General features: G+C 46.8%; 8 protein-coding genes across 10 annotated transcripts in view; 4 read left to right on the forward strand and 4 right to left on the reverse strand.

Moving 5' to 3' along the window:
* LOC125952194 (GPI mannosyltransferase 3) overlaps positions 1 to 2,746 on the reverse strand; it is a 2,934-nt gene extending 188 nt beyond the window's left edge. The window contains exons 1-3 of the mRNA XM_049681521.1: positions 1,870 to 2,746; positions 924 to 1,775; positions 1 to 838 (exon numbers count right to left, since the gene is read on the reverse strand). The exon at positions 1 to 838 is cut by the window's left edge and continues 188 nt beyond it. Coding sequence (XP_049537478.1) covers positions 226 to 838; positions 924 to 1,775; positions 1,870 to 1,994 — 1,590 coding nt within the window. The 5' untranslated portion in view covers positions 1,995 to 2,746 and the 3' untranslated portion in view covers positions 1 to 225. The remainder of the gene's footprint in view (positions 839 to 923; positions 1,776 to 1,869) is intronic.
* Positions 2,747 to 4,272: 1,526 nt separating this feature from the next.
* On the forward strand, positions 4,273 to 5,363 carry LOC125952212 (uncharacterized). The gene is made up of 3 exons (XM_049681550.1): positions 4,273 to 4,279; positions 4,509 to 4,569; positions 4,637 to 5,363. The coding sequence occupies exons 2-3, from the start codon at positions 4,528 to 4,530 to the stop codon at positions 5,030 to 5,032; spliced, it is 438 nt and encodes a 145-aa protein (XP_049537507.1). The 5' UTR covers positions 4,273 to 4,279; positions 4,509 to 4,527; the 3' UTR covers positions 5,033 to 5,363.
* Positions 5,364 to 7,714: 2,351 nt separating this feature from the next.
* On the reverse strand, positions 7,715 to 8,805 carry LOC125952211 (uncharacterized). Its single transcript, XM_049681549.1, has 3 exons — positions 8,799 to 8,805; positions 8,509 to 8,569; positions 7,715 to 8,441 (listed from the first exon to the last, which is right to left on the reverse strand). The coding sequence occupies exons 2-3, from the start codon at positions 8,548 to 8,550 to the stop codon at positions 8,046 to 8,048; spliced, it is 438 nt and encodes a 145-aa protein (XP_049537506.1). The 5' UTR covers positions 8,551 to 8,569; positions 8,799 to 8,805; the 3' UTR covers positions 7,715 to 8,045.
* Positions 8,806 to 9,353: 548 nt separating this feature from the next.
* Positions 9,354 to 10,761, forward strand: LOC125952214 (uncharacterized; the record flags this gene model as incomplete). The annotated part of the gene is made up of 2 exons (XM_049681553.1): positions 9,354 to 9,415; positions 9,504 to 10,761. Coding segments are annotated over 2 exons (1,014 nt in total), but the record flags the coding sequence as incomplete, so codon positions are not given.
* Positions 10,762 to 10,789: 28 nt separating this feature from the next.
* On the reverse strand, positions 10,790 to 12,729 carry LOC125952198 (uridine 5'-monophosphate synthase). Its single transcript, XM_049681532.1, has 3 exons — positions 12,473 to 12,729; positions 12,124 to 12,406; positions 10,790 to 12,047 (listed from the first exon to the last, which is right to left on the reverse strand). Exons 1-3 carry the CDS (start codon positions 12,617 to 12,619, stop codon positions 10,981 to 10,983), a joined length of 1,497 nt encoding a protein of 498 aa, XP_049537489.1. The 5' UTR covers positions 12,620 to 12,729; the 3' UTR covers positions 10,790 to 10,980.
* Positions 12,730 to 12,955: 226 nt separating this feature from the next.
* LOC125952189 (serine/threonine-protein kinase/endoribonuclease IRE1) lies at positions 12,956 to 19,416 on the reverse strand. Its single transcript, XM_049681510.1, has 5 exons — positions 18,607 to 19,416; positions 17,358 to 17,928; positions 16,544 to 16,766; positions 14,622 to 16,473; positions 12,956 to 14,542 (listed from the first exon to the last, which is right to left on the reverse strand). Exons 1-5 carry the CDS (start codon positions 18,709 to 18,711, stop codon positions 13,814 to 13,816), a joined length of 3,480 nt encoding a protein of 1,159 aa, XP_049537467.1. The 5' UTR covers positions 18,712 to 19,416; the 3' UTR covers positions 12,956 to 13,813.
* Positions 19,417 to 21,347: 1,931 nt separating this feature from the next.
* LOC125952208 (rRNA methyltransferase 2, mitochondrial) lies at positions 21,348 to 22,347 on the forward strand. Its single transcript, XM_049681547.1, has 3 exons — positions 21,348 to 21,587; positions 21,651 to 21,852; positions 21,921 to 22,347. Exons 1-3 carry the CDS (start codon positions 21,436 to 21,438, stop codon positions 22,287 to 22,289), a joined length of 723 nt encoding a protein of 240 aa, XP_049537504.1. The 5' UTR covers positions 21,348 to 21,435; the 3' UTR covers positions 22,290 to 22,347.
* Positions 22,348 to 22,488: 141 nt separating this feature from the next.
* LOC125952197 (zinc finger protein 236) overlaps positions 22,489 to 22,500 on the forward strand; it is a 6,400-nt gene continuing 6,388 nt past the window's right edge. For all 3 annotated transcript variants that reach the window (XM_049681529.1, XM_049681531.1, XM_049681530.1), the window contains exon 1: positions 22,489 to 22,500. This exon is cut by the window's right edge. The gene's annotated coding sequence lies outside the window, so the exon portion shown is untranslated.

Below are 22,500 nucleotides of genomic sequence, written 5' to 3' on the forward strand. Positions count from 1 at the left end.
GTGAGGAAATTAAAGTCAATAAAAGTAAAAAAATACCTTCCTTTGGAAGGAAGATTGCAGAAAGTCTGGTCAAACGCAAAACTGCAACTCCAATCATCTTCAGCTCACCATTTCAATAAAAAAAAAACGCACAAAGTCTAAAAGTAATTTAAAAGTTTAAAGTCAATTCGATGTATACGTGAAATGCTTCATCGCCGTTATGGTGAATGCAAACTGTGCCTCTGTCTAGGCCGTCTCGTCTTCGTCGGGGTTGTACTGTTCGTCAGGATCAGCATAAACGCCTTCACTTATCGGTGGCGCAGCTGTGGTGGAGGTAGTGATCGGCTTCGTTCTGGCCGCATTTGGATCGATCCGTTCATAGAGCTTCACGTACTGGCCAACCCGTTCCGTGGGATAGTCCGTATGGAAAAATGATGCTTTCTCTTCGTAGATCGACAGGAAGTTGGCAATCGCTGGTTCAAGCACATCAAATGCCACGAGGTGTGTCGGAAGGGCACTGAGAGGATGCACGGGAAGATTTTTGCGAATCCATCCCATCGGATTTTCGTAGAACTGGTCGGCTTCGTCGACGTAGTTCTCCTGTTCCTGCAGGTTTGGTTCGCACCGCAGGAAACGCATCGTCACATTCTGATGCACGTGGCTATAGAACGGCGTCGAGTGGCAAGGCATCAGGAACAGAATCTTGGCCTGATTGTTGAACTCATCCCGATAATCCTTAGTCGCTGAGCTAAGATGTGCGACGACATCGACGGTACCTCGCTGATGAACAGATCCGACATAACCGGCCATCAAGCTGTTTACGGTCAATATGAGCACTGCTACGAACCAGATGCTGGCGCTGCAAGGAAAGGACAAATCGAAAGGAAAGTGATCGGTTAATTCATTGGTCAAAAAATTTCTGGCAGCAACGGCGGTGGTATTACCTGGATGCTTTACGACTCCAGCGGGCAAGATAATCGGCGGTAATGTACAGACACGTTGGAAGCACGGGCAGCAGGAAGCGGAACTCCTTGTGTGCCAGCACGGAATACACAGTGACCGTGAAGAGTACCGATGATAGCAGCAAGAAACGCTCTTTGTACACCTGTCTATAGCGTACCGTTTCAAAAGATGCTACCAGGAATGGCAAGATAATGATACCAAGGAGCATCGGCAGACCAGCCGACAGATACCAATACCAGGGATGCTCCCCGTAGAAGCTACCAATCCCTTTCAGTACATTGTACTCCAAGAAGTGGTATGGTGTTACGATGAATGAGCCGTGGAAGTAGCTGTCCACCGCGATGCTAAGCGCACCGATCAGCACGCCGATCAGTAGGTACCGCTTCAGCAGCAACTCCCACGTTGGGTGGGATGACTTTTTAATGTGGTACAGGCACAGTGGAACCCAGGGGATGACGGAGGTTGGTCGTACGAAGAAAGAAATCGCCACGGGCCACAGGAAGCTCGTACTTTCGGAAGTCCAGGGGAACACACTTAGCGCAATCATCGTTAGCGATGCTTCCAGGGTGTTGGCTAAGGTACGCGATCCAACGTAGAACCAGCACCACGAAGAAGCAAGCAGGAAAATGGACCATTTGCTTTTGTTGGACCAAACGTAGAAGCGATAGTCGGCGTAGGCACTGAACAGCGCTTGTAGAATGCGCGGCAGGATGGTCAGCAGTAGGACGGTATCGAGGCTGAGCAAGGCGAGCACTTTGTACAGTCCGGCTATGAGAGCCGGGTATAGATAGCTTCTAATGCCAGCAGTCCATTCCCACGTCAGGTGTCCATAACTAGAAGTATCAAACGAAAATTAACTCGGATCGAAAATAAAGTGTGCGCAGGGCTGTGGCGCGCAACGCGGACGCCTTTGAAAAATGGACTTACCCGAAGGCCAAACGGTGGGCCACTTCCAAGCTTTGCCAGTACTCATCCGGCACAAAAAAGGTCGTCACCAGGAACACCGAAGCAATACGCAGCGCCAAAAAGAACCAAAACACTTGGTTGGCCATTTTTCGAAAGATAGGTAACCAACTTTTTGAGGAATTTCAGCACCACCGCCGTGGCCAACGACGAGAACCACGCGCGGTTATTTCGGATAGCACGCACACACACGCACAAACCCAAGCCGCGGAATTTTCCGTTTATTTTCTCTCGTTTTCCGCGCCGCTGAAAAGCGTTTCCGAACGGATTAAGCACCACAGGCGCCGGCACGTGTTCAGTTCAATTTTCTCAACCCCCCGCACGATTCTTGACCCCCCGCAGGGGATACAACTCCAGTAGTTTTGTTTCTTTTCCCGGTGTTTTCACCAACAAAAAAAACGAAAAACCGTTTGTTTGCCGTGACGTAATCGATTGAGCACAGTGGGCCCGAGAAAGGTCAAAATTTCTGCTCACTTCTGAAACGGCCTGTAAACGCACACCCCTCGAAGGTGTGGTGGTATGGGTGTTGCGCGTCCCGGTCAAGGTACTTTAAAAAGACAGGTAGATTTATCCAGAACAAATCCCCGATCGTATTTTAGAAAAAACTTCAGAGTTTGACATTCATGGGATGGTGGGATGTTTACTTCGGGAACGCTCTTTTCGGAGGTGTTTTCGCTTTTCCGTGGTATTACGACAGTTAAAATTCACGAAAAGTGGCACGAAAGTTGAAGTTTATGCAAATATTCCCAAAATTCTTCCTAGTATTTCAATATGGTATCGGTCCGTAGATCTTGCCACCTGGTCTAGAACAAGAGCTAGCTAGCGTTCCTGGACCGTGCTCACTCGCTGTAAAACACAACTCGGTCGCTCGATTGATCTTAAATAGAAAGATGAATCATTTAAACATTCGAAACAGAGTGAAATCAGGTACTTTCCCTGATAAAACCACCAAACTTCTTCTTCTTCTTGAAACTCACGTGGTTTTGTTGATAAAAAGCGCCCTGCTATGAATGTCAAACAAATTCAAAATGGTGACCTGTCAAAGCGGTTAAGAACTACCTGTCTTTTTAAAGTACCTTGTTCGCGATTATGCCCTTTTCGCGTTGTGTTCAAGTCGTGCCTTTCTCTCTCGAATCCGTGCTCGAATTTACTCTTGTGTGCAATCCCTTGCGTGCAATCTCTTGTGTGCGAGTTTCAGGTGCCTATTCCCGTTAGGCGTTACTTGACGCCTCAGGCGTTCATTTTTGTTTATTTTCGCGTTCACGGGGCGACCTGGTTGACCGGAGGGCACTGAAGATTTTCAGTCCTAGTTCAGTTTTTGAAAAGTCGAGTTAGGTACCAAAAAGTCGAGCCCAAAACTCCCACACCTCGCTGCGCGGCAGCTTAAAAAAAACCGTTGCGTGTACTCAAACCAGAGGGCTGGTGTCAAGACCCAGAGAACCGTTCGGGCGGAAGCAGAAAACGACTTCACGACTTGCGGAGCACATCCGTCGGCGTCGTTTCCGGCCGCAGATCGATCACCGCCTCCAAAAGCTGGTGAATGGCCTCGTTCCGACTTCCCTTGTTGTAGTACCGCGGGTGGCGCATGTTGTACAGCACGGGTTGTTTACGGTATTGCTCGATCAGCCGTTCGGTCGCCTCGCGCGTCCATTCTCCGTTGGCCATCGTCCTGGGGGGCGGGATATCCTGGGGGGCGGGATTTCCGGTTTCCGGCTAGATTTCCGTGCGAGTTAATTTGTTAACGAGGAAAATATCACTTGCAAAAAAGTTGATGAACGAAAGGCACGACTTGTACACAAAGCGAAAAGCCAAGCCAGCAAGCAAGTCAGGCCCTTGCTTGAAAAATTCCACGCGATTCCCGCAAGGTGTCTTAAAAACTCAGGTGGTTTCTTAGACGCTTTGACAGGTCGAAACGAAAAAATTAATGCCAAAACGGTTTCGTTTAACCCTTACACGCTGTCAAATGTTTATACGTCCGCGGACATTTTCGCTGAACCCTTGACGCTATCAAACGCTTTATTTACGAAAATGTAGGTTCTTTTTTGTATGGGTTTTGCATTTTTAATATAAATATAACAGCAACAGCAACAAAATCGTTAAAAACTGCAAAATTTATTCGGAAATTACCTTCTGCGGCAAAAACACAGATCTAAACAATACGTTTGACATTTCGATATAAATTTTGGGCTGCGTACCCCTGCCACACGAAGCGTAAACGTTTTGGCATTAATTTGTAAATTTACACGTAAATTTACGCTCCGTCTGGCAGCACCTATTAATTTTTTCGTTTACGCTAGAGTTTACGCCCCGTCTGGCACCGCCTAATGGGGTGGTTTCTGCTGGCAGGGTGTCGTTTTGGACGACGTAAACAAGGGTGGGTTGAAAGCTCGTAGTTAGGTGCCTATTCCCGTCAGGCGTCAGGCTTAACTCGAACATTTTCGAGGAAATAATCGACTAACCTCAAAAACACGTTAAACACGACTAATAGGCTAATAGGGGAATAGGCACCTTAATTTAAAGGAAAAAACGTAACGAAACTCTTTCTACAGGCGGCTGTTGTGTTGTTTTCTGTTACAATTCTTGAACTATTACAAACTCTACAGAATTTTCATCATCGAAATCATGAGTAGTGATGCGCCACCACCAAGGCGTCGCCCGACCAGAGTAAGGAACTTTACTCATAAACAACACCATAATACCAATAATTTTTTACTCTTCTCTACACTTACAGGTGGAAAAGCTACAACACAAAATATGGATGCTCGAAGAATTGAACAAACGCCAAGTAGAAATTATTGAAGAGCTACGAAGTCGGCCACAGATTGCCTCGGATGAGGCAATGGAGTATAAAAGACAAGCAGAAATGTACAAAAAATTCTACATAAAAGCAGTGGAGGAAAGAGAGGAGTTCAGGGAATATCTTCTGGAGTACTTCTCCCCGTCGTCCACCTCGCATGCTCCTGATGGGGAAGATGATCCTCCAGGTGATTGCACCAGAGATAACTCCCCCCCGCTGCTCAATGATACTGCTCCTGATGGGGATGATGATCCTGCAGGTGATTGCACCAGAGATAACTCCCCCCCGCTGCTCAATGATGCTGCTCCTGAAACTCGTGAAAACTCGTAGAAAACTCGATCCAGTATGCGTGATTCCTGGTCGTCGTTATCAAAAAGAGTTCAATCAAAAAAAGTTGTTATGTCTAGATCATAGGTGTTGGCTCGTGCCAGGTGCGGCTGCTTTCTTCTGAGAATTTAGCCCATCTCACGCCGCCTTCTTCACGTCATACATTTCATTAATTATTGGGATTCAACAATGCAATGCAATGATGCAGTTGTCCCGTTCTCGACAGGATTACAATCAACGAATTATACACGAATTAAGCTTTAACAGGATTGCTAAGAAATGCATACAATGATCTTCTATTCGTCGTGTGTAATAAAAGTAAGAAGAGCCACCGATAAAGAAAATAGGTGCTTTGTTTATTCTTATCGTGGAGGAGGGCGGCGGCCGCCGTTATTATTCCGCAAAAATCGTAATTGCCTTCCGGCAAAGTGATTGTTTCGAGTTCAACAGAAACTTGGAGGGGGGGAGGGGGGGTATGAAGTGGGTTCGGCGCAGCTGCACGGCTTTGTTTGTTTTGGCACGGGTTTTTTTTTGTTTTCTTTCTTTGCTTCCTTCCTTTGCTTTCTTTACACGGCTTACTTGCGGCTCGAGCGCCGTGGTGGCTTTGGTATGTGTTTGTGTTAATGTGGCTCGTCGTTGATGGGGTCAGCAACCTACCACTCTGGTGGCCACTGCAAGTAGACAAAACAAAAACAATTCGAAGAATAGAGGCCAAGGTCGCATGCCACAGCCACCTATCCGCTGGGAAAAATGTGCTTCGGAATCAGGAGATCAGGAGAAATATAAAAAAATACCTTTGGTGCGTTTAAACAAACAATAAATTTGCTAAAAATAAAGTCTCGTTTATATTTGATTCACCCTCGTAGTTAAAAATACTAGCCGAGTTATCGACGTTTAAGTAGTTAGTTAGTGTAGTGTAGTTAGCTTCTAGTGAGGTAGGTAGATAGTTAGTTAGTGAGGTAGTTTTAAGGAAATTATCAGTGTAAGGTTTACGAAAACTGCCTAAAAGCAAGGACGAAGTTAGGAAAATGAACAGCTAGGCTATTGACCGCTTTGCATTGAACCGCCACAACTTTGCTAGAGGAACCAGAGTGACCAAAATTCGCGCCTCGCTACCTCCTGCCAAATGACCTGCGGAAGGCTGAACGTTCTCAAAATCCACTGGCAGGCGCCTACTTTGGGTTTTCCTGCAAAGGTGCTGATGGTGACTTGTAAGAGCGGTTAGTAGGTGGGTTAGTTAGTTGGAAAGCCTCTGTTCTGTTCGAAGTGTTGAGGTTTAAGCTGCTTTCACAACGAGCTTTCACATTATATTTCTCCTGATCTCCTGATTCCGAAGCACATTTTTCCCAGCGGATAGGTGGCTGTGGCATGCGACCTTGGCCTCTATTCTCCGAATTGTTTTTGTTTTGTCTACTTGCAGTGGCCACCAGAGTGGTAGGTGGCTGACCCCATCAACGACGAGCCACATTAACACACACACATACCAAAGCCACCACGGCGCTCGAGCCGCAGGCTAGAATCGAGTACGAATTCGAGCAGTCCCTGCATAACATACAAAAAATCCCTCCATAATCTAAGATTCGAACCCTGCAAAGCGAAATGGTCAATGCTCATTATGCAGGTCGTCACTCATTCTCGAGCAGTTCTGCGCCTGTATTAGTGTCATGCACGTCGTAGTGGTGTGCGTGTGATGGTACCCCCTAGGTTCATCCCTCCCCTACCCCCTTCTAGGTTCCTCTAACCCCTCCCCACGTCCCCCGTCCCCCGCACCCTTAACCCGTTTCGGATGCTCGCATTTAATAGTCCAAAAACATTGAATTTCACCTTTTAAATCTTTATTTGCACTTTTAATAATACACTTAACTTACCCAACTCCCTCAATCCTTCCTTCGTTGGTCGTGTAAGGCGGCAGAGCAGGACATGCGAATGCTCTTCGATGGCTCACAGCTTGCGACGCAGAGATAGCTGAAAGTATACAAAAAAGATATTAATCGCTTTTGTAGCACATAAACCACTGTTATCACTGTTCACAAGCACTTTTTACTCACCGCAAAACTATTCCGCTGCCCCGAAGATGCACGTACAGGAAATTTAACACGTTTCGTTTTCGGAAAACGTTTAACACGGCTCGATTCTATCACTGACTGATTTTTTAACCACAGCCTACTCAAGATCCAGTACGGTTTACGCTACAAACTCGATCGCATACAGATGCATTCGCGTTGAGCACCGCGCGTATTTACACGGATGACTCTCGCGGAATCGGCGAAGAACGAGACAGGAAAAAAATCCGTCTTGAGCGAAAAGAGGGCAGCACGAATAGAAGCGCGAAGAGCGAGTAAGGAAAGGAAATTTGCCTCGAGCCAAAATAGGATAGCACTACGGTGCTCAATGACTTCCCCACCCGAGAGGGGAAGCTGCCCGCTGGGCGAGCCGCAAGTAAGCCGTGTAAAGAAAGCAAAGGAAGGAAGCAAAGAAAGAAAACAAAAAAAAAACCCGTGCCAAAACAAACAAAGCCGTGCAGCTGCGCCGAACCCACTTCATACCCCCCCTCCCCCCCTCCAAGTTTCTGTTGAACTCGAAACAATCACTTTGCCGGAAGGCAATTACGATTTTTGCGGAATAATAACGGCGGCCGCCGCCCTCCTCCACGATAAGAATAAACAAAGCACCTATTTTCTTTATCGGTGGCTCTTCTTACTTTTATTACACACGACGAATAGAAGATCATTGTATGCATTTCTTAGCAATCCTGTTAAAGCTTAATTCGTGTATAATTCGTTGATTGTAATCCTGTCGAGAACGGGACAACTGCATCATTGCATTGCATTGTTGAATCCCAATAATTAATGAAATGTATGACGTGAAGAAGGCGGCGTGAGATGGGCTAAATTCTCAGAAGAAAGCAGCCGCACCTGGCACGAGCCAACACCTATGATCTAGACATAACAACTTTTTTTGATTGAACTCTTTTTGATAACGACGACCAGGAATCACGCATACTGGATCGAGTTTTCTACGAGTTTTCACGAGTTTCAGGAGCAGCATCATTGAGCAGCGGGGGGGAGTTATCTCTGGTGCAATCACCTGCAGGATCATCATCCCCATCAGGAGCAGTATCATTGAGCAGCGGGGGGGAGTTATCTCTGGTGCAATCACCTGGAGGATCATCTTCCCCATCAGGAGCATGCGAGGTGGACGACGGGGAGAAGTACTCCAGAAGATATTCCCTGAACTCCTCTCTTTCCTCCACTGCTTTTATGTAGAATTTTTTGTACATTTCTGCTTGTCTTTTATACTCCATTGCCTCATCCGAGGCAATCTGTGGCCGACTTCGTAGCTCTTCAATAATTTCTACTTGGCGTTTGTTCAATTCTTCGAGCATCCATATTTTGTGTTGTAGCTTTTCCACCTGTAAGTGTAGAGAAGAGTAAAAAATTATTGGTATTATGGTGTTGTTTATGAGTAAAGTTCCTTACTCTGGTCGGGCGACGCCTTGGTGGTGGCGCATCACTACTCATGATTTCGATGATGAAAATTCTGTAGAGTTTGTAATAGTTCAAGAATTGTAACAGAAAACAACACAACAGCCGCCTGTAGAAAGAGTTTCGTTACGTTTTTTCCTTTAAATTAAGGTGCCTATTCCCCTATTAGCCTATTAGTCGTGTTTAACGTGTTTTTGAGGTTAGTCGATTATTTCCTCGAAAATGTTCGAGTTAAGCCTGACGCCTGACGGGAATAGGCACCTAACTACGAGCTTTCAACCCACCCTTGTTTACGTCGTCCAAAACGACACCCTGCCAGCAGAAACCACCCCATTAGGCGGTGCCAGACGGGGCGTAAACTCTAGCGTAAACGAAAAAATTAATAGGTGCTGCCAGACGGAGCGTAAATTTACGTGTAAATTTACAAATTAATGCCAAAACGTTTACGCTTCGTGTGGCAGGGGTACGCAGCCCAAAATTTATATCGAAATGTCAAACGTATTGTTTAGATCTGTGTTTTTGCCGCAGAAGGTAATTTCCGAATAAATTTTGCAGTTTTTAACGATTTTGTTGCTGTTGCTGTTATATTTATATTAAAAATGCAAAACCCATACAAAAAAGAACCTACATTTTCGTAAATAAAGCGTTTGATAGCGTCAAGGGTTCAGCGAAAATGTCCGCGGACGTATAAACATTTGACAGCGTGTAAGGGTTAAACGAAACCGTTTTGGCATTAATTTTTTCGTTTCGACCTGTCAAAGCGTCTAAGAAACCACCTGAGTTTTTAAGACACCTTGCGGGAATCGCGTGGAATTTTTCAAGCAAGGGCCTGACTTGCTTGCTGGCTTGGCTTTTCGCTTTGTGTACAAGTCGTGCCTTTCGTTCATCAACTTTTTTGCAAGTGATATTTTCCTCGTTAACAAATTAACTCGCACGGAAATCTAGCCGGAAACCGGAAATCCCGCCCCCCAGGATATCCCGCCCCCCAGGACGATGGCCAACGGAGAATGGACGCGCGAGGCGACCGAACGGCTGATCGAGCAATACCGTAAACAACCCGTGCTGTACAACATGCGCCACCCGCGGTACTACAACAAGGGAAGTCGGAACGAGGCCATTCACCAGCTTTTGGAGGCGGTGATCGATCTGCGGCCGGAAACGACGCCGACGGATGTGCTCCGCAAGATTCAAACCATCCGAACCCAGTTTGGCCAGGAGATCTCGAAGACGCGCCGGATGTCGTCGCAGGGCAAATCCTACACACCGACGGCTTGGTGGTACAAAGGGTTGAGCTTCCTGCAGAACCACATCAAGCACCGGTCGGCCAGTCCGGTCGATTCGGATAGCTCTTGGAAACAGGAAGCTGACAACAGCTCGTTCAACGTTTCGATCGTCCGGAAGGCGACGAACGAAGGCGGCGGGGAGTATGATTCGTTGATGGATCAGGAATATGAGGGCGAGGTGCACTACGAGATAAATGCCATCGAAGACGTGAAGGATATCAAGACGCTCGAAGTGAAACCGGTCGCCGTGAACTCGACGCTGCACAAGCACAAAAGGAAAACGCGTAGCAGCGCTACATCGTCGTACAGTAGATACGAAGATGTAGGGTTACAATCTGACCAGGCGACAGACCAACAAGGAGACAATGCGGAAAACAACAGCATTGGCACTATCGTCTCTCTGCCTGTGGTGAAGAATCAACCGGCACAGAACGAAGCGGGTAACAGACACTTCTATTCCGAGGTTTTCGTGAGCAACGAGCGGTACAAGGCCACCGGGAATTTTATCGCCTCACAGATGGCCTGCATTAGGGACGATCTAGTTTTTTACGAGACGCAAATGGAGTTGCTGAATATCGCCCAAAAGGGCGTGCTACGGCAATTGGCCTTGGATAGGGCAAACCAAGCAACACCCGCCAGTACCGCACATGACTCCTAGGTCCCCTAGCCTACGATCTTTCACTTATCTGTGACCATAGTGTACACGGATATTTTGCGAATATAGACAAAAACATAGACAAACTTAGAACTAATTTCAAGAAAACTTATGAGCTATCATTTAAACGTTTTATCACTTATACAATTGTATGTTGCAATAATGCTAAATATGTTACACTTCACAAAAACCAAAAGTTCTACAATAATTAGCTTGAATCATGGTACTTAACGATTGCTAAAGATTTAGTAATCCAGTAGTTAGAGATAGAGCAGCAGCCGCAGAGGACCACCTTTTAAGTATTTTAAGTTATGTAAAACATACGTATTTTTTTTTTCAATAAATGTATATATTTTTTAATAATAATCGTTTTTGCTGCGATACAAGAAAATTTCACTTTTGTCAGATCCATTGTGTCTTCTGAAGTGTGGAACGTTTTGAAATCTAAATTACCTTTTCAATCACCAATTTATCGTCCGGGGTTAGCATGTCGATTGAATCATTTCCAATGCTCAATGACTATACCGTTTATCCATTCTTTTCCGAGCCGTTCTTATCGCCAGAAACACGCTCCAGATAGGCTTCCCACAGCCGATCACGGTAGACACGGGCCATTTCCGAGGGAGTTTTCGAATTAAGAATACCCCGACCAACGACACAAATGTCTGCACCACGTTCCTTAACCACGCGCTCGGGGCTGTCGTACAGTTGGCCTAGTGTATCAACTCCTTCCTCCAGCTTTACCCCCGGTGTCAATTGAAGTAATCCAGGCGATGTCACCACATCCTTACCCTGGCAAACGATGCCTGCCACAAAGTCCGACTCCATTTCGGTGGCAATTTTCATTGTGGCTGTCGCATACTTTTCATCGGTCAGGGCACCCTGGGTGCTCATTTCCGCGAGCAAAAAGACACCGCGCAGTGTGGCCGGTTTGTCACCGATGGTCGCCTTTAGGCCCTTCAATATGCCCTGTCCCGGCAGTGAATGGACGGTCACCAGATCGGCCCACTCGGCGATTCGATACAACCCACCACCGTACTGTTGCGCTACCGTGTTGCCTATGTCGGCAAATTTGCGATCTTCTAGCAGCAAAAATTTGTGCTTCTTGGCCAGCGATTGGAGCGAGCGTACGAACTGCTCACTAAAATCGCTCACAATGTCCACGTGCGTTTTCAGGATGCAAATGTAGGGTCCTGCCGCCTCGGCAATGTTCAGGATCTCCTCACTGGTGGCCAGGTCGGCGGCAAGACAGAGCGTTGTCTTCTTGGTGGCAATTAGTTTGAACAGATCCTTCGCCAGCGGACACTTGGCCAGATCGGCTCGAGCCTCAAAAGTCATACCGACACGGGTCAGCTCGTTCACCACCTTCGTTCCGTTGCCGTGCATGAACGAACCATCGCTGCGGATCTGGCATGCCTCGATGTACTTGGCCACTGCTTTGACCGTGCTCTCCTCGATGCGCTTCGCTTCCAGCAACACCTTCAGCAGGTAGGAGAGGGTGTAAAGCGAATGCATCCGGACGCCGCGTTCTTCCGTGTTCTTGGCTCCTCCTTGTTCCCGATCAACCACAACGATCGCATCCGTTACCACCAGACCTGTGATCCGGTGCGCGGGGGGAGAAAAGATCCGAGATAAGTTGCCTGTATGTCTTTCCTCTTCCGGTTTACTTACCCTCCGATCGCAAATCTTCAACCGTTTCCAAGATGCTCGATCCGGATGTAACCACATCCTCGATGATGAGGCACGTATCATCGGCATTGAACTTGCCTTCGATCAGCTTTTTGGTGCCGTACTTTTTCGCTTCCTTGCGTCGTATCAGCATCGGTTTATTGCCCTTAATTGAAACGAGCGTGGCGAGGGGCAGCGCCGTATAGGGTACACCGCACAAGTGGCCGCCCGCTTGGCTGAGCTTCTTGTCGGCAATAAACTCGTTCAATAGGTCGGTCAGAGTGTCCTACGTTAAAAAAAAAAAACACTAAAGTATGCACGCCATTCTTGCTGGTCGGTTCACGGCACTTACCATTACATCCGGATGGCTCACGATTACCCGCAGATCAAAGTAGACCGGCGAATTGATGCCCACTTTCATCTTAAAGTCGCCGAATTTGAAGGCATCGATCTCGAACAATTTCAGCGCCAACTGTTGCAATTTCTCTTCGTTCAGCATTTTCACCGCGAGTAAATGGAGACCGCGAAAACACGTGTTGCTGGAATCGCCTGTTTCTCAACCCTTTCGATTTTGCCAGAGATTAAATTAAAGAGCCAAACGTCAAAGCGCCACGCTCTCAAACCCGCGCCTGTAACGTACACCACCACGCGGCTCGCGACGGCATGCACACCACGAAACACGCGAATCCGGCCAGAATCCGGTTTAGAATTTATCTACTGGAATCGTAAATCTACCAACTGGAAGATAAATCAAGCGAAACAGAAAAACACCTCGTCACGCTGCGAGTGCGAGCGAAACAAAATGAACAATCGCCGGTTCAATCAAACACTCGAAATAGTTTATAAATCATTTTATTTAACATAAAATTATCTAATGCTAGCTGTACAAAAAGGTTCATCAATTCATGTACGCACAAATACCCACGATTAGTCTCCAACACGGGGTGTGAGACCGTTGGTCCTCGGTACACAAGTATGCCTGTGCTTACTAACATTCCCTCCTCTTTATTCACTCTACTATTGGCTGTGGATCGTACTATCTAAACATTCTAATCACTAGCAGCAGGGTGGTCAAGTGGTGCAGCTGTGCGCATCGTCCCCTGGCGCAACCGGTACCACACACGGTGACACACTCGGTGCCTTTACTTCTCTGACAAACTTCGAATTTCCCTTTTTACGGTTAAATGCGTTCGACTTAAACATTAACCACGTTATCACAGACAAAGTCGTAAATTGGTTATAAGTTTTTTCGCAATGTTCAAGGGTTCTTGTGGCACTATAAGTGTGCCACCCATCCGTTCGATATGCGCTGTTGGTGATCGTATAAAGCCAGCGTTAGCGAGAATCATTGGTTAATCGAAAATTACTCTAAGGAATGATTTGAAGCAATTTTGTGCGTTTAAAATTAAAGAAATAAGGTTTTCGTCTGAAGGTGCACTGCACGTGATTGCTGCAAGATCGTTTTCAGTCGTAACCGGTAATAAAGAGAGGAAGAGAGACTTAACAAAACAAGTAGGTAAAGTACTATGAAACGTGAACGTGGTCTTTCACGTTCAAATTAAATCAATAGGACGAATTGAAACTGAGGCCAAATTGGAAAGGCCTTCTCTTAAAATAGTTACAGAAAAAGAAAATCATTGCACTTTCGATGATGTAGCATTGGAGCAAACTTAAAATCGTAAAAGATCCTCGATTACTCTTTTGGCGTGGCGATACAATCTAGATTCCACGTGACTTTTGTTTGTGCCGCTTCACGCCGTCGGACGGTGTTGTTTTGATTAGTAGCCGTGGCGTTGGTGTTAGTAGTAGTAGCGACGCCGATGCCACGTGGAACCTCATACCTTCTTCGTTGAATCAAACCACTATCCGGATCAGCTGCTCCAGATGCCTCCGCCACTGAAGGCAACCGTGACTCTTCATACGTGCTACCAACCGCTTCACTAGCCTCCTTTGGAGGTTGCCTTGTGATGAAACCACCGGAAGATTGTCCGGTTTTTCCGAAATTGTACGTTCCCCGTTTACTGTAGCCGTTTGCCGTCGTCGATTTGCTTGCGTCCTGCCCAACACCGTCCCCTCCAACACGTCGCTTGGGACTCTTTGTGCTGTTTTTCGTCGCTTGTGCTAATTCGTAGTAACGCATCAGATCGTAATTATCATTATCGTCTCGATAGAAGTAGGCCGGTTTTGTAAACTTGTAACCGGCGTGACTAGCAGCACTCGCTGCACCTCGTGGATTACTATGATCATCTTCATCACCGTTGTAGTAATGCCGGAAAATGGGTTCCCGCGAATTATCTGCCAGCGCGTGATAGCTGTGCGAAAGAAGCCGCGGAAATCGACTTATCCAGTAATCGGTAAATTCGTGCGGAATCGTTCCTAGAGCACGTTGCATTTCCGGTGATAGCTCGTGATAATGATGCTTCTGTAATTTAAAAATAAGACCGTTGATCGTTAGTTAGTCGCATCCTGCAATTGCCGTGTAATGCTGCATTCAAACGTACCTTGTTTCGCAACGCACGCAATAGATCGCGTACGCTGTACCCCTGATAACCGCGGAACTTGCGCAAATCGGCCGTAATCTCCGCATCCAAGTGCCGGCTCCAGTCATCGCGCACGACAAAGCGAGCATTTTTTTCCAAAGAGCGCAAGGGTTCAGCCCCTATTTCTGACTTTTCCACTCGATCACTTACATCCTGCAGAAAAGCGAGCACACGCTCATTGCCCCAGAACAGGGGATGCTTGGCAATGGCACGCCCCGAAGGACGCTTTGCGGCATCACACTGTATCATGTCTCGTACGATCTCCTCCGCCAGAATGGTGCGACTATCTGGCAGAGGGTTTTCGCGCCGCAACATGCTGAGATCGTACTCGTTGGACAAGATGTTCGCCTGCCGTTTCAGATTGTCGCCAAAGGGATGGAAACCATCGGAAAGCACGTAGTAAAATACACAGCCCAAGGAAAAGATGTCCACCGAAGTGGTGGCCCGTTGACCACGCTGCATTTCGGGTGCAATCCAGCCATCGGTACCTGTGACACCCGACCGACGCGAGAAGCTCGCCTTTCCAAAGTTCAACTTCTTGCAGAGCCCAAAGTCCGATATCATGGCGCGCACACGGTGCCGATTGTCGGGTAGGGATAGAAGAATGTTTTGCGGTTTAATGTCGCGATGCACGATGCTAAGTGAGTGCAGATGCATCAATCCACTCGTTGCCTGGCGAAGTATGTCCAGGGGTGCTATTTTTTGCCGCAATAGCGCTACCGTAAACGTGGTCGATGCCGCTACCAGTGAGTTTGCCTTTCCATCGACGTAATCCTGCACCGTGGCCGCACACAGCTCCACGGCAATGTATCGAAATTGACGATCTTGCTCGGTGCAGAAGTAACGTACCACATTCTCGTGTGCATCGCTTTCCCTCAGCAGAGTAACTTCACGATCCGCGAGCGTGAAACATCCTGGTAAAATACGCTTAACGGCCACTTCTCGTTTCTCGAAGCTGCCCCGGAATACAAACGTCCCTTCGCAACCTTTGCCGAGCACGTTTTGAACGTTGAAGTTGATCTTCCCGACGCGCATCTCACCGTCTCCGTAGTCAATGGGTTCGCTGTAACTTCCGCTGCCGCTTCCACCGCTTCCACCACCACTACCACTCCCACCGTTTGAGTTGCTTGTTTGCGAACCGCCCTGACTTTGCTCTTGCAGTGCTTTCATTTGCAGATGGAAGTACCAAAAGCCGAAGATCACCAACCCAAACAGAGCGATCAGCAGCATCGTAGGTACTTTGTTGGGCTGCGCGTCAAGCCATCGTTTCGATTCGCGATACAATCGTACAAACAAAGCCCGAATATGGTCTGTCCTACCACTAGCTTCGTCGGATTTGGTTTCATTTGTTTCGCCAAATTCAATCTCTTCGTCTTCCGTCTGCACACCGATGGTGTGCATTGTCTTGTGTCCCGGTAGCTTTGGTAGTGTGACGCTTGGGTTAAAATCACGATCAACGAGCACTGTCGATAGCTCATGGTGCTTCCAAAAGCCACGACCCATTGAGGAAGATGAAGCGCTCGGCGAGATATCGAGCTTAATGCGATCGTCCGTCTTTGGCGTTTGATAGTGGCCGAGAATGATAATATTTTCATTCGTTTCTCGGGCCCGCGCCTTCGATATGAGTTCCCGTCCGGGATCTGCGTCGTCGGTTGCAACTCGATTCGGTAGTCTCGGAAGTGGAAGGCCATTTTTGGACGGTCCTCCTAGCAGATTGATGGAGGGTTCCGAGGGCAAGGTAGCCGTATTTTTGTCCACCAATGAAGGAATTGCGTAAAGATTGTTGCCTGCCTCACCGATGTACACCGTTTCGCTGAAATAAATGCAATTAGAACAAATAAGGACAAGCTCACTAGGGCAGTGCAGGCTGTAGAGTCTCTTACAATAGCTTAAGATCATCGTAGTTGCCACTTTTTGCTCTTTCATTCACTTCCTGTAGCACTTCATCGGAAACTGTTTGAAAAGGCACACTAAGTAGACCTTCGGAACTAAGCAGAAACACTGCTACAACGGGACTCGATAGATCCTTCTGCCAGAGAGGGGTTCCTTTCTTTTGCTCAAATGTTGCCGTTAGCCCTGAAGAGCTGCTGGTCAAATGGAGGAATTCTGCAATTAAAAAAAGACGGTTGTTGCCAATGAAAATGTGTGCCGTAGTAGAACACTAATGTAGTTTAATTATAATTGAAAAAGTTATAATGTAAAACAAATTATGAAATTGCATGCATTCATCGACCGCTTTAGCATGTTTTAGTACCCCACAAAAAGAGGTTAACGGTAATCGAAGCGTTCAGCAATCGATAGGAAAGTCATTTAATATGCATCATGAGAATGAAACCGATGGTCCATCATTAGCTGAATGCAACATACCATTATCATGGCATATGTCCTGAAAGACATGCAATGGTTTACGGCATAAGAAATGTCACAAAGATGTCTCGAATGCCTCTACACGTGACGAAAAAAAACAATTCCCTCTTCTTCATGTCGCACCATAGTAGGCTATAAAACGGGAACTTCTAGAATGGCGTTTTGGAGGCTGATAAGACGCCAGGTTGTTACACAGGTGATTGTCAGACATGTGCCACATCGCACGCGGCGGGGCAAAAGGTGTGTTATCGCAACCGGGGTTGGGGGGGGGGGGGGGGCACCGGTTCGAGAATGTTTTGGATGAAGCTGGCTCAAGTCCTGGCTACTTACCGTATTCTTTCGTCAGTTCCGGCGCCATGGAGTGTGCGGAATAGTCGAAAAACGTTACATTCCATGGTTTGCTGTTCGGATCGGCTGTCTGACTGTCGTACATCATGACGGTATACTGTGTGCGGCCCAAATAGACTGCTCGTGAGGTAGCCCAACCGATCGAATCGGAAGCTGATCCCTCTCCAGGCGCGTTAGTTGGCGGTCCTCCGAATCCTAACACCTTCTCTCGTTGGCCCGTTTTGGGATCGATCAAAAACCAAACGTCGCTCTTTTTTCCCGAATATAGTATGCCATCGCTTGAGCGACACGGGGCGCTCGCGACCAGCTGTGGAATGGTATAGGGCAGCTTTTTAAGACCTCCTTCGAGACCATTCATACGGTACAGGCTCCCGTCGCGTGGATCCGGTAGATAATGGGCACTCATCTCGGACGGGGCCGGTACACGGATTGCCGGTTCATCAGCGATCGACCAGCGTGTTTCGCCGGTCAGAGGATCGATCGCCGTCAGCCCACCGCCCAGCGTCGAGAACACGAGCATGGTTTCTTCATCCTTAGCAACGGCGGTGCAATCCTATGGGTCAGAAAAATGTATCACGTTAGAACAAAAGTGAGGCCAAACGCCCCTTTTCTACGTCATTCGTAGTATATTTTGTTTCCAATGACGGAAACACGCGTGGAGAATGGTGGTTCTAGAAAAGATTAGTTCCCGTTCGGTACACTCGGGCACGATAAAATCCACCGAATGATAATTTAGTTATAATCGGTTCATGCCATGTGGAAACTAATGGCTGTTGGATAGCTTATCCCAGAAACATTATCGACGTGACCAACGCAGAGAAACGCATGATATCACTGCCGGCAACGTATGCACCGGTGATACAGCTGTTCGAGCATCTGTATCAACAAGAACGAGGGTAAAAGTTACGGAACATTCATGCCGGCTACAACGTATTGATCGCGCTATTGTGGTTAGCTGTAATTGTACATAGCGTTTGCCGGTATTTTGGGTTGTTGAATCATCAGACCACATCGATGGTCTGGTAATTCGGCAATCACCATTTCCAGTTTAATCATGCGTTCCTTTGGCCTCTGTACAGCTGGTTTCCTCGGATGGTTTTCGGATTATCTTTTCACGCGACTTAGACATTGCCAACGATGCAATCTGCTACAAGCGAGAGCGAGTATGCTTATCAACCGCAATGGGGTGTGGGATTTTCCCCAGCCCTCGGTCACCCTTCGCCACACTCACCTGCTGCGACCCTGGCGCTAAAGAAGACGCAATATTCACACCCCCGATGAGCAGTGCGAACACCAGGGGCAAGATTGCTGACGATCGTTTCATGTAGAACCTCATTGTGTTGCTCCACTTTGCTTCTTCTTCGTTCGGCAACAAGAAAGTGGGTTCTAGAATGTTTACAGTATGTTTCTTCCTTTTCGAACGGGTTGATCAAACACAAAAAACTAATTAACAGTGTGTGACGGCGGCACTGCACCTTCCACTACTCCTTTTCGGATTATTCCAAATCATGCATCGGCACTCTTTAAGTTTGCGATCACGGCGGCTTTCTTCACTCGGGGGTGCATCATCTTTCGTCGTCCTCGGAGCAGGAGGAGACCCCATCACACGGTACAGATTGTTCGCGAAAACTGCAGTTGCTTTTGGCCTTTTGTGACTTCGCACTGTTGAGGTTATTCGGACCGCACATTGCATCACCCCGTGACTTTACGTGCCATGTTTACGGTTCACCAGCGATCGCGTATTCCGTATTCCGTATTCCGTGTAATCCGTTTGAATGGCGAGTTATGAATGGCGGTGCCAGACGGGGCGTAAACTCTAGCGTAAACGAAAAAATTAATGCCAAAACATTTACGCTTGCCGTTTACATGCTGTCAAACGATTATAGGTCCGTGGAGCGTAAAACCTAGAGTAAAAGCTGTTTGCAAACGGAAGGGCTCGCAATATGTTCTATTTGTGGTTTACATTGATAGATAGTGATCATTGCTAGTGTGTTCAATCCTTTTCTTCCACAAAACGATTTTAATTTCCTCAACCCGGCCACGTAAACATATCGAAGCGTAAACGATTTGGCATTAGCCGTGGCCACACGGGGCGAAAACTCTAGCGCAAACGAAAAAATTAATGCCAAAACGGTTTCGCTGAACCCTTACACGCTGTCAAACTTTTATACGTCCGCGGACTTTTTCGCTGAACCCTTGACGCTATCGAACGCTTTATTTACGAAAATGTAGGTTCTTTTCGTATTGTTTTTGCATTTTTAATATAAATATAACAGCAACAGCAACAAAATCGTTAAAAACTGCAAAATTTATTCGGAAATCAACTTCAGCGGCCAAAACACAGATGAAAACAATACGTTTGACATTTCGGCATAAATTTTCGGGGTTTTACCCCTGCCACACGAAGCGAAAACATTTTGGCATTAATGTGCAAATTTGCGCGCAAATTTTCGCCCCGTGTGGCCACGGCTATTAATTTGTAAATTTGCGCGCAAATTTTCGCTCCGTGTGGCCACGGCTTATCGCGATAACTTTGTTGCTCGTCTGGACCAAGGTACTTTAAAAAGACAGGTAGCTTTATCCAGAACAAATCCCCGATTTTATTTTAGAAAAAACTTCAGAGTTTGACATTCACGGGATGGTGGGATGTTTACTTCGGGAACGCTCTTTTCGGAGCTGTTTTCGCTTTTCTGTGGTATTACGACAGTTCAAATTCACGAAAAGTGGCACGAAAGTTAAAGTTTATGCAAATATTCTCAAAATTCTTCCTAGTGTTTCAATATGGTATCGGTCCGTAGGTCTTGCCACCCGGCCTAGAACAAGAGCTAGCTAGCGTTCCTGGACCGTGCTCACTCGCTGTAGAACACAACTCGGTCGCTCGAATGATCTTAAATAGAGAGATGAATCATTTAAACATTCGAAAAAGAGTGAAATCAGGTACTTTCCCTGATAAAACCACCAAACTTGCCCATATCTTCTTCTTCTTCTTCTTGAAACTCACGTGGTTTTGTTGATAAAAGCGCCCTGCTATGAATGTCAAACAAATTCAAAATGGTGACCTGTCAAAGCGGTTAAGATGCTACCTGTCTTTTTAAAGTACCTTGGTCTGGACCAAGGTACTTTAAAAAGACAGGTAGCTTCTTAACCGCTTTGACAGGTCACCATTTTGAATTTGTTTGACATTCATAGCAGGGCGCTTTTATCAACAAAACCACGTGAGTTTCAAGAAGAAGAAGAAGAAGATATGGGCAAGTTTGGTGGTTTTATCAGGGAAAGTACTTGATTTCACTCTTTTTCGAATGTTTAAATGATTCATCTTTCTATTTAAGATCAATCGAGCGACCGAGTTGTGTTTTACAGCGAGTGAGCACGGTCCAGGAACGCTAGCTAGCTCTTGTTCTAGGCCGGGTGGCAAGATCTACGGACCGATAGCATATTGAAACACTAGGAAGAATTTTGAGAATATTTGCATAAACTTTAACTTTCGTGCCACTTTTCGTGAATTTGAACTGTCGAAATACCACAGAAAAGCGAAAACAGCTCCGAAAAGAGCGTTCCCGAAGTAAACATCCCACCATCCCGTGAATGTCAAACTCTGAAGTTTTTTCTAAAATACGATCGAGGATTTGTTCTGGATAAAGCTACCTGTCTTTTTAAAGTACCTTGACCCCTGCCACACGAAGCGTAAAACTCCGTCCAGACGATGACGAATGTTGGAGAATTTCTCGACGAGAACTTCTAAATTAAACGTCATCCCATACAAATCCGTCGAGAAGTTATCGCGATAACTGGAATGCACGTGTAGACAGCGAGCAAGCGAGAACGAGTGAAAACCCCCTTAGGAGCTGTCAAATCGTATGTAAACAGTAGGGCGAGAAAGTTATCGCGATAACTTTTGCTCAAATTGAGCAAAAGTTATCGCGATAACTTTGTTGCTCGTCTGGACGGAGTTTAAACGTTTTGGCATTAGCCGTGGCCACACGAAGCGAAAACATTTTGGCATTAATTTGTAAATTTACGTTCCGTCTGGCAGCACCTAGAATATTTAAAGTAGTAAAGTATGATTATTCGAAGATTTAGCAATTTTGGAGCACGGAATTTTGCAAAAGTGGTCCCCAAAAATCTGAAAGGCAAAAGCAAAAGCTCTCAAGAATGGCTAACGCGCCAACTGCGAGATCCGTACGTGGAACGGGCCAAAATGATGAATTATCGGTAGGTATCCGGGAGGCGCTGGTTAAACCGAGGGATCCTTGTTAATAAATTCCCTATTTTTAGGTGTCGAAGCGCTTTCAAGTTACTGGAAATCGACGAAAAATATTGTCTCATAAAACCGGGCCACACAGTCATCGATTGCGGTGCTGCCCCCGGCTCCTGGACACAAATCGCGGTCAAGCAATCGAACGCTGACGGTGCTTCCGTCGGTAAACCGAAGGGCATGGTAATCGGAGTGGATCTGCTACAAATCTATCCGATCGAGGTAGGACGACACGTTCTCAACAGCTACTGCAGATAATTTAATACATTTTATTATTGTTCGACAAACAGCACGCTGTTGTGTTCGGAAACAGCGACTTTCTGCGACCGGAAACGCAAGACAAGCTCCGAGCAACGTTGGGCGACCGACGGTTGGATTGCGTGCTGTCGGACATGGCACCGAACGCAACCGGAATCCGTGCGTTGGACCAGGAGAATATAACCACCCTCTGCTACTCGGTTCTCCGGTTTGCCTTGTTAATGTCCTCGCCCAAGGCGTCGCTACTAATGAAAATCTGGGACAACGGGGATGTTCCCAAGCTGGAAAAGAGCATCAACGAGTACTACGATTCCGTGAAACGCGTAAAACCTCGCGCCAGTCGGGACGATTCTTCGGAGAATTTTATTCTGGCTCGTGGCTTTCGAGGAATCGAGCGCTAAATGGCGACCGGGTAGTTTGGGTAGTTTTTTAGCTAACAATTAAAATTAGTCAAATATCCGCAGAGCGTCTTGAATTTTGTGTTTTCCCAGAACGAACGAAGAAAAGAAGGGTGATTTTTCGGAGAAAGGCATGCTGCGCGGGCTCAAGCTAAATTTATTGTTGTCTCGCACACACGGAACGGCGTCTGTGTGTGCGTGAGTTGTGCGTCCG

The sequence above is a fragment of the Anopheles darlingi genome, chromosome 2, assembly GCF_943734745.1.
Source record: "Anopheles darlingi chromosome 2, idAnoDarlMG_H_01, whole genome shotgun sequence".
In the NCBI taxonomy this organism is placed as follows: domain Eukaryota; kingdom Metazoa; phylum Arthropoda; class Insecta; order Diptera; family Culicidae; genus Anopheles; species Anopheles darlingi.

Bases quoted from the DNA above. Each gene is read 5' to 3' on its own strand.
- LOC125952212 (XM_049681550.1), top strand. From the start codon at position 4,528: ATGAGTAGTGATGCGCCACCACCAAGGCGTCGCCCGACCAGA. The intron at 4,570-4,636 runs GTAAGGAACTTT...CTACACTTACAG, and splicing joins CAAGGCGTCGCCCGACCAGA to GTGGAAAAGCTACAACACAA.
- LOC125952211 (XM_049681549.1), bottom strand. From the start codon at position 8,550: ATGAGTAGTGATGCGCCACCACCAAGGCGTCGCCCGACCAGA. The intron at 8,442-8,508 runs GTAAGGAACTTT...CTACACTTACAG, and splicing joins CAAGGCGTCGCCCGACCAGA to GTGGAAAAGCTACAACACAA.
- LOC125952198 (XM_049681532.1), bottom strand. From the start codon at position 12,619: ATGCTGAACGAAGAGAAATTGCAACAGTTGGCGCTGAAATTGTTCGAG. The intron at 12,407-12,472 runs GTAAGTGCCGTG...TTTTTAACGTAG, and splicing joins TGAGCCATCCGGATGTAATG to GACACTCTGACCGACCTATT. The intron at 12,048-12,123 runs GTAAGTAAACCG...ACCGGATCACAG, and splicing joins TGAAGATTTGCGATCGGAGG to GTCTGGTGGTAACGGATGCG.
- LOC125952189 (XM_049681510.1), bottom strand. From the start codon at position 18,711: ATGAGGTTCTACATGAAACGATCGTCAGCAATCTTGCCCCTGGTGTTC. The intron at 16,474-16,543 runs GTAAGAGACTCT...CATTTATTTCAG, and splicing joins TACGATGATCTTAAGCTATT to CGAAACGGTGTACATCGGTG. The intron at 14,543-14,621 runs GTACGTTTGAAT...TTTAAATTACAG, and splicing joins TGCGTGCGTTGCGAAACAAG to AAGCATCATTATCACGAGCT.
- LOC125952208 (XM_049681547.1), top strand. From the start codon at position 21,436: ATGATTATTCGAAGATTTAGCAATTTTGGAGCACGGAATTTTGCAAAA. The intron at 21,588-21,650 runs GTAGGTATCCGG...CCCTATTTTTAG, and splicing joins GCCAAAATGATGAATTATCG to GTGTCGAAGCGCTTTCAAGT. The intron at 21,853-21,920 runs GTAGGACGACAC...TTCGACAAACAG, and splicing joins TACAAATCTATCCGATCGAG to CACGCTGTTGTGTTCGGAAA.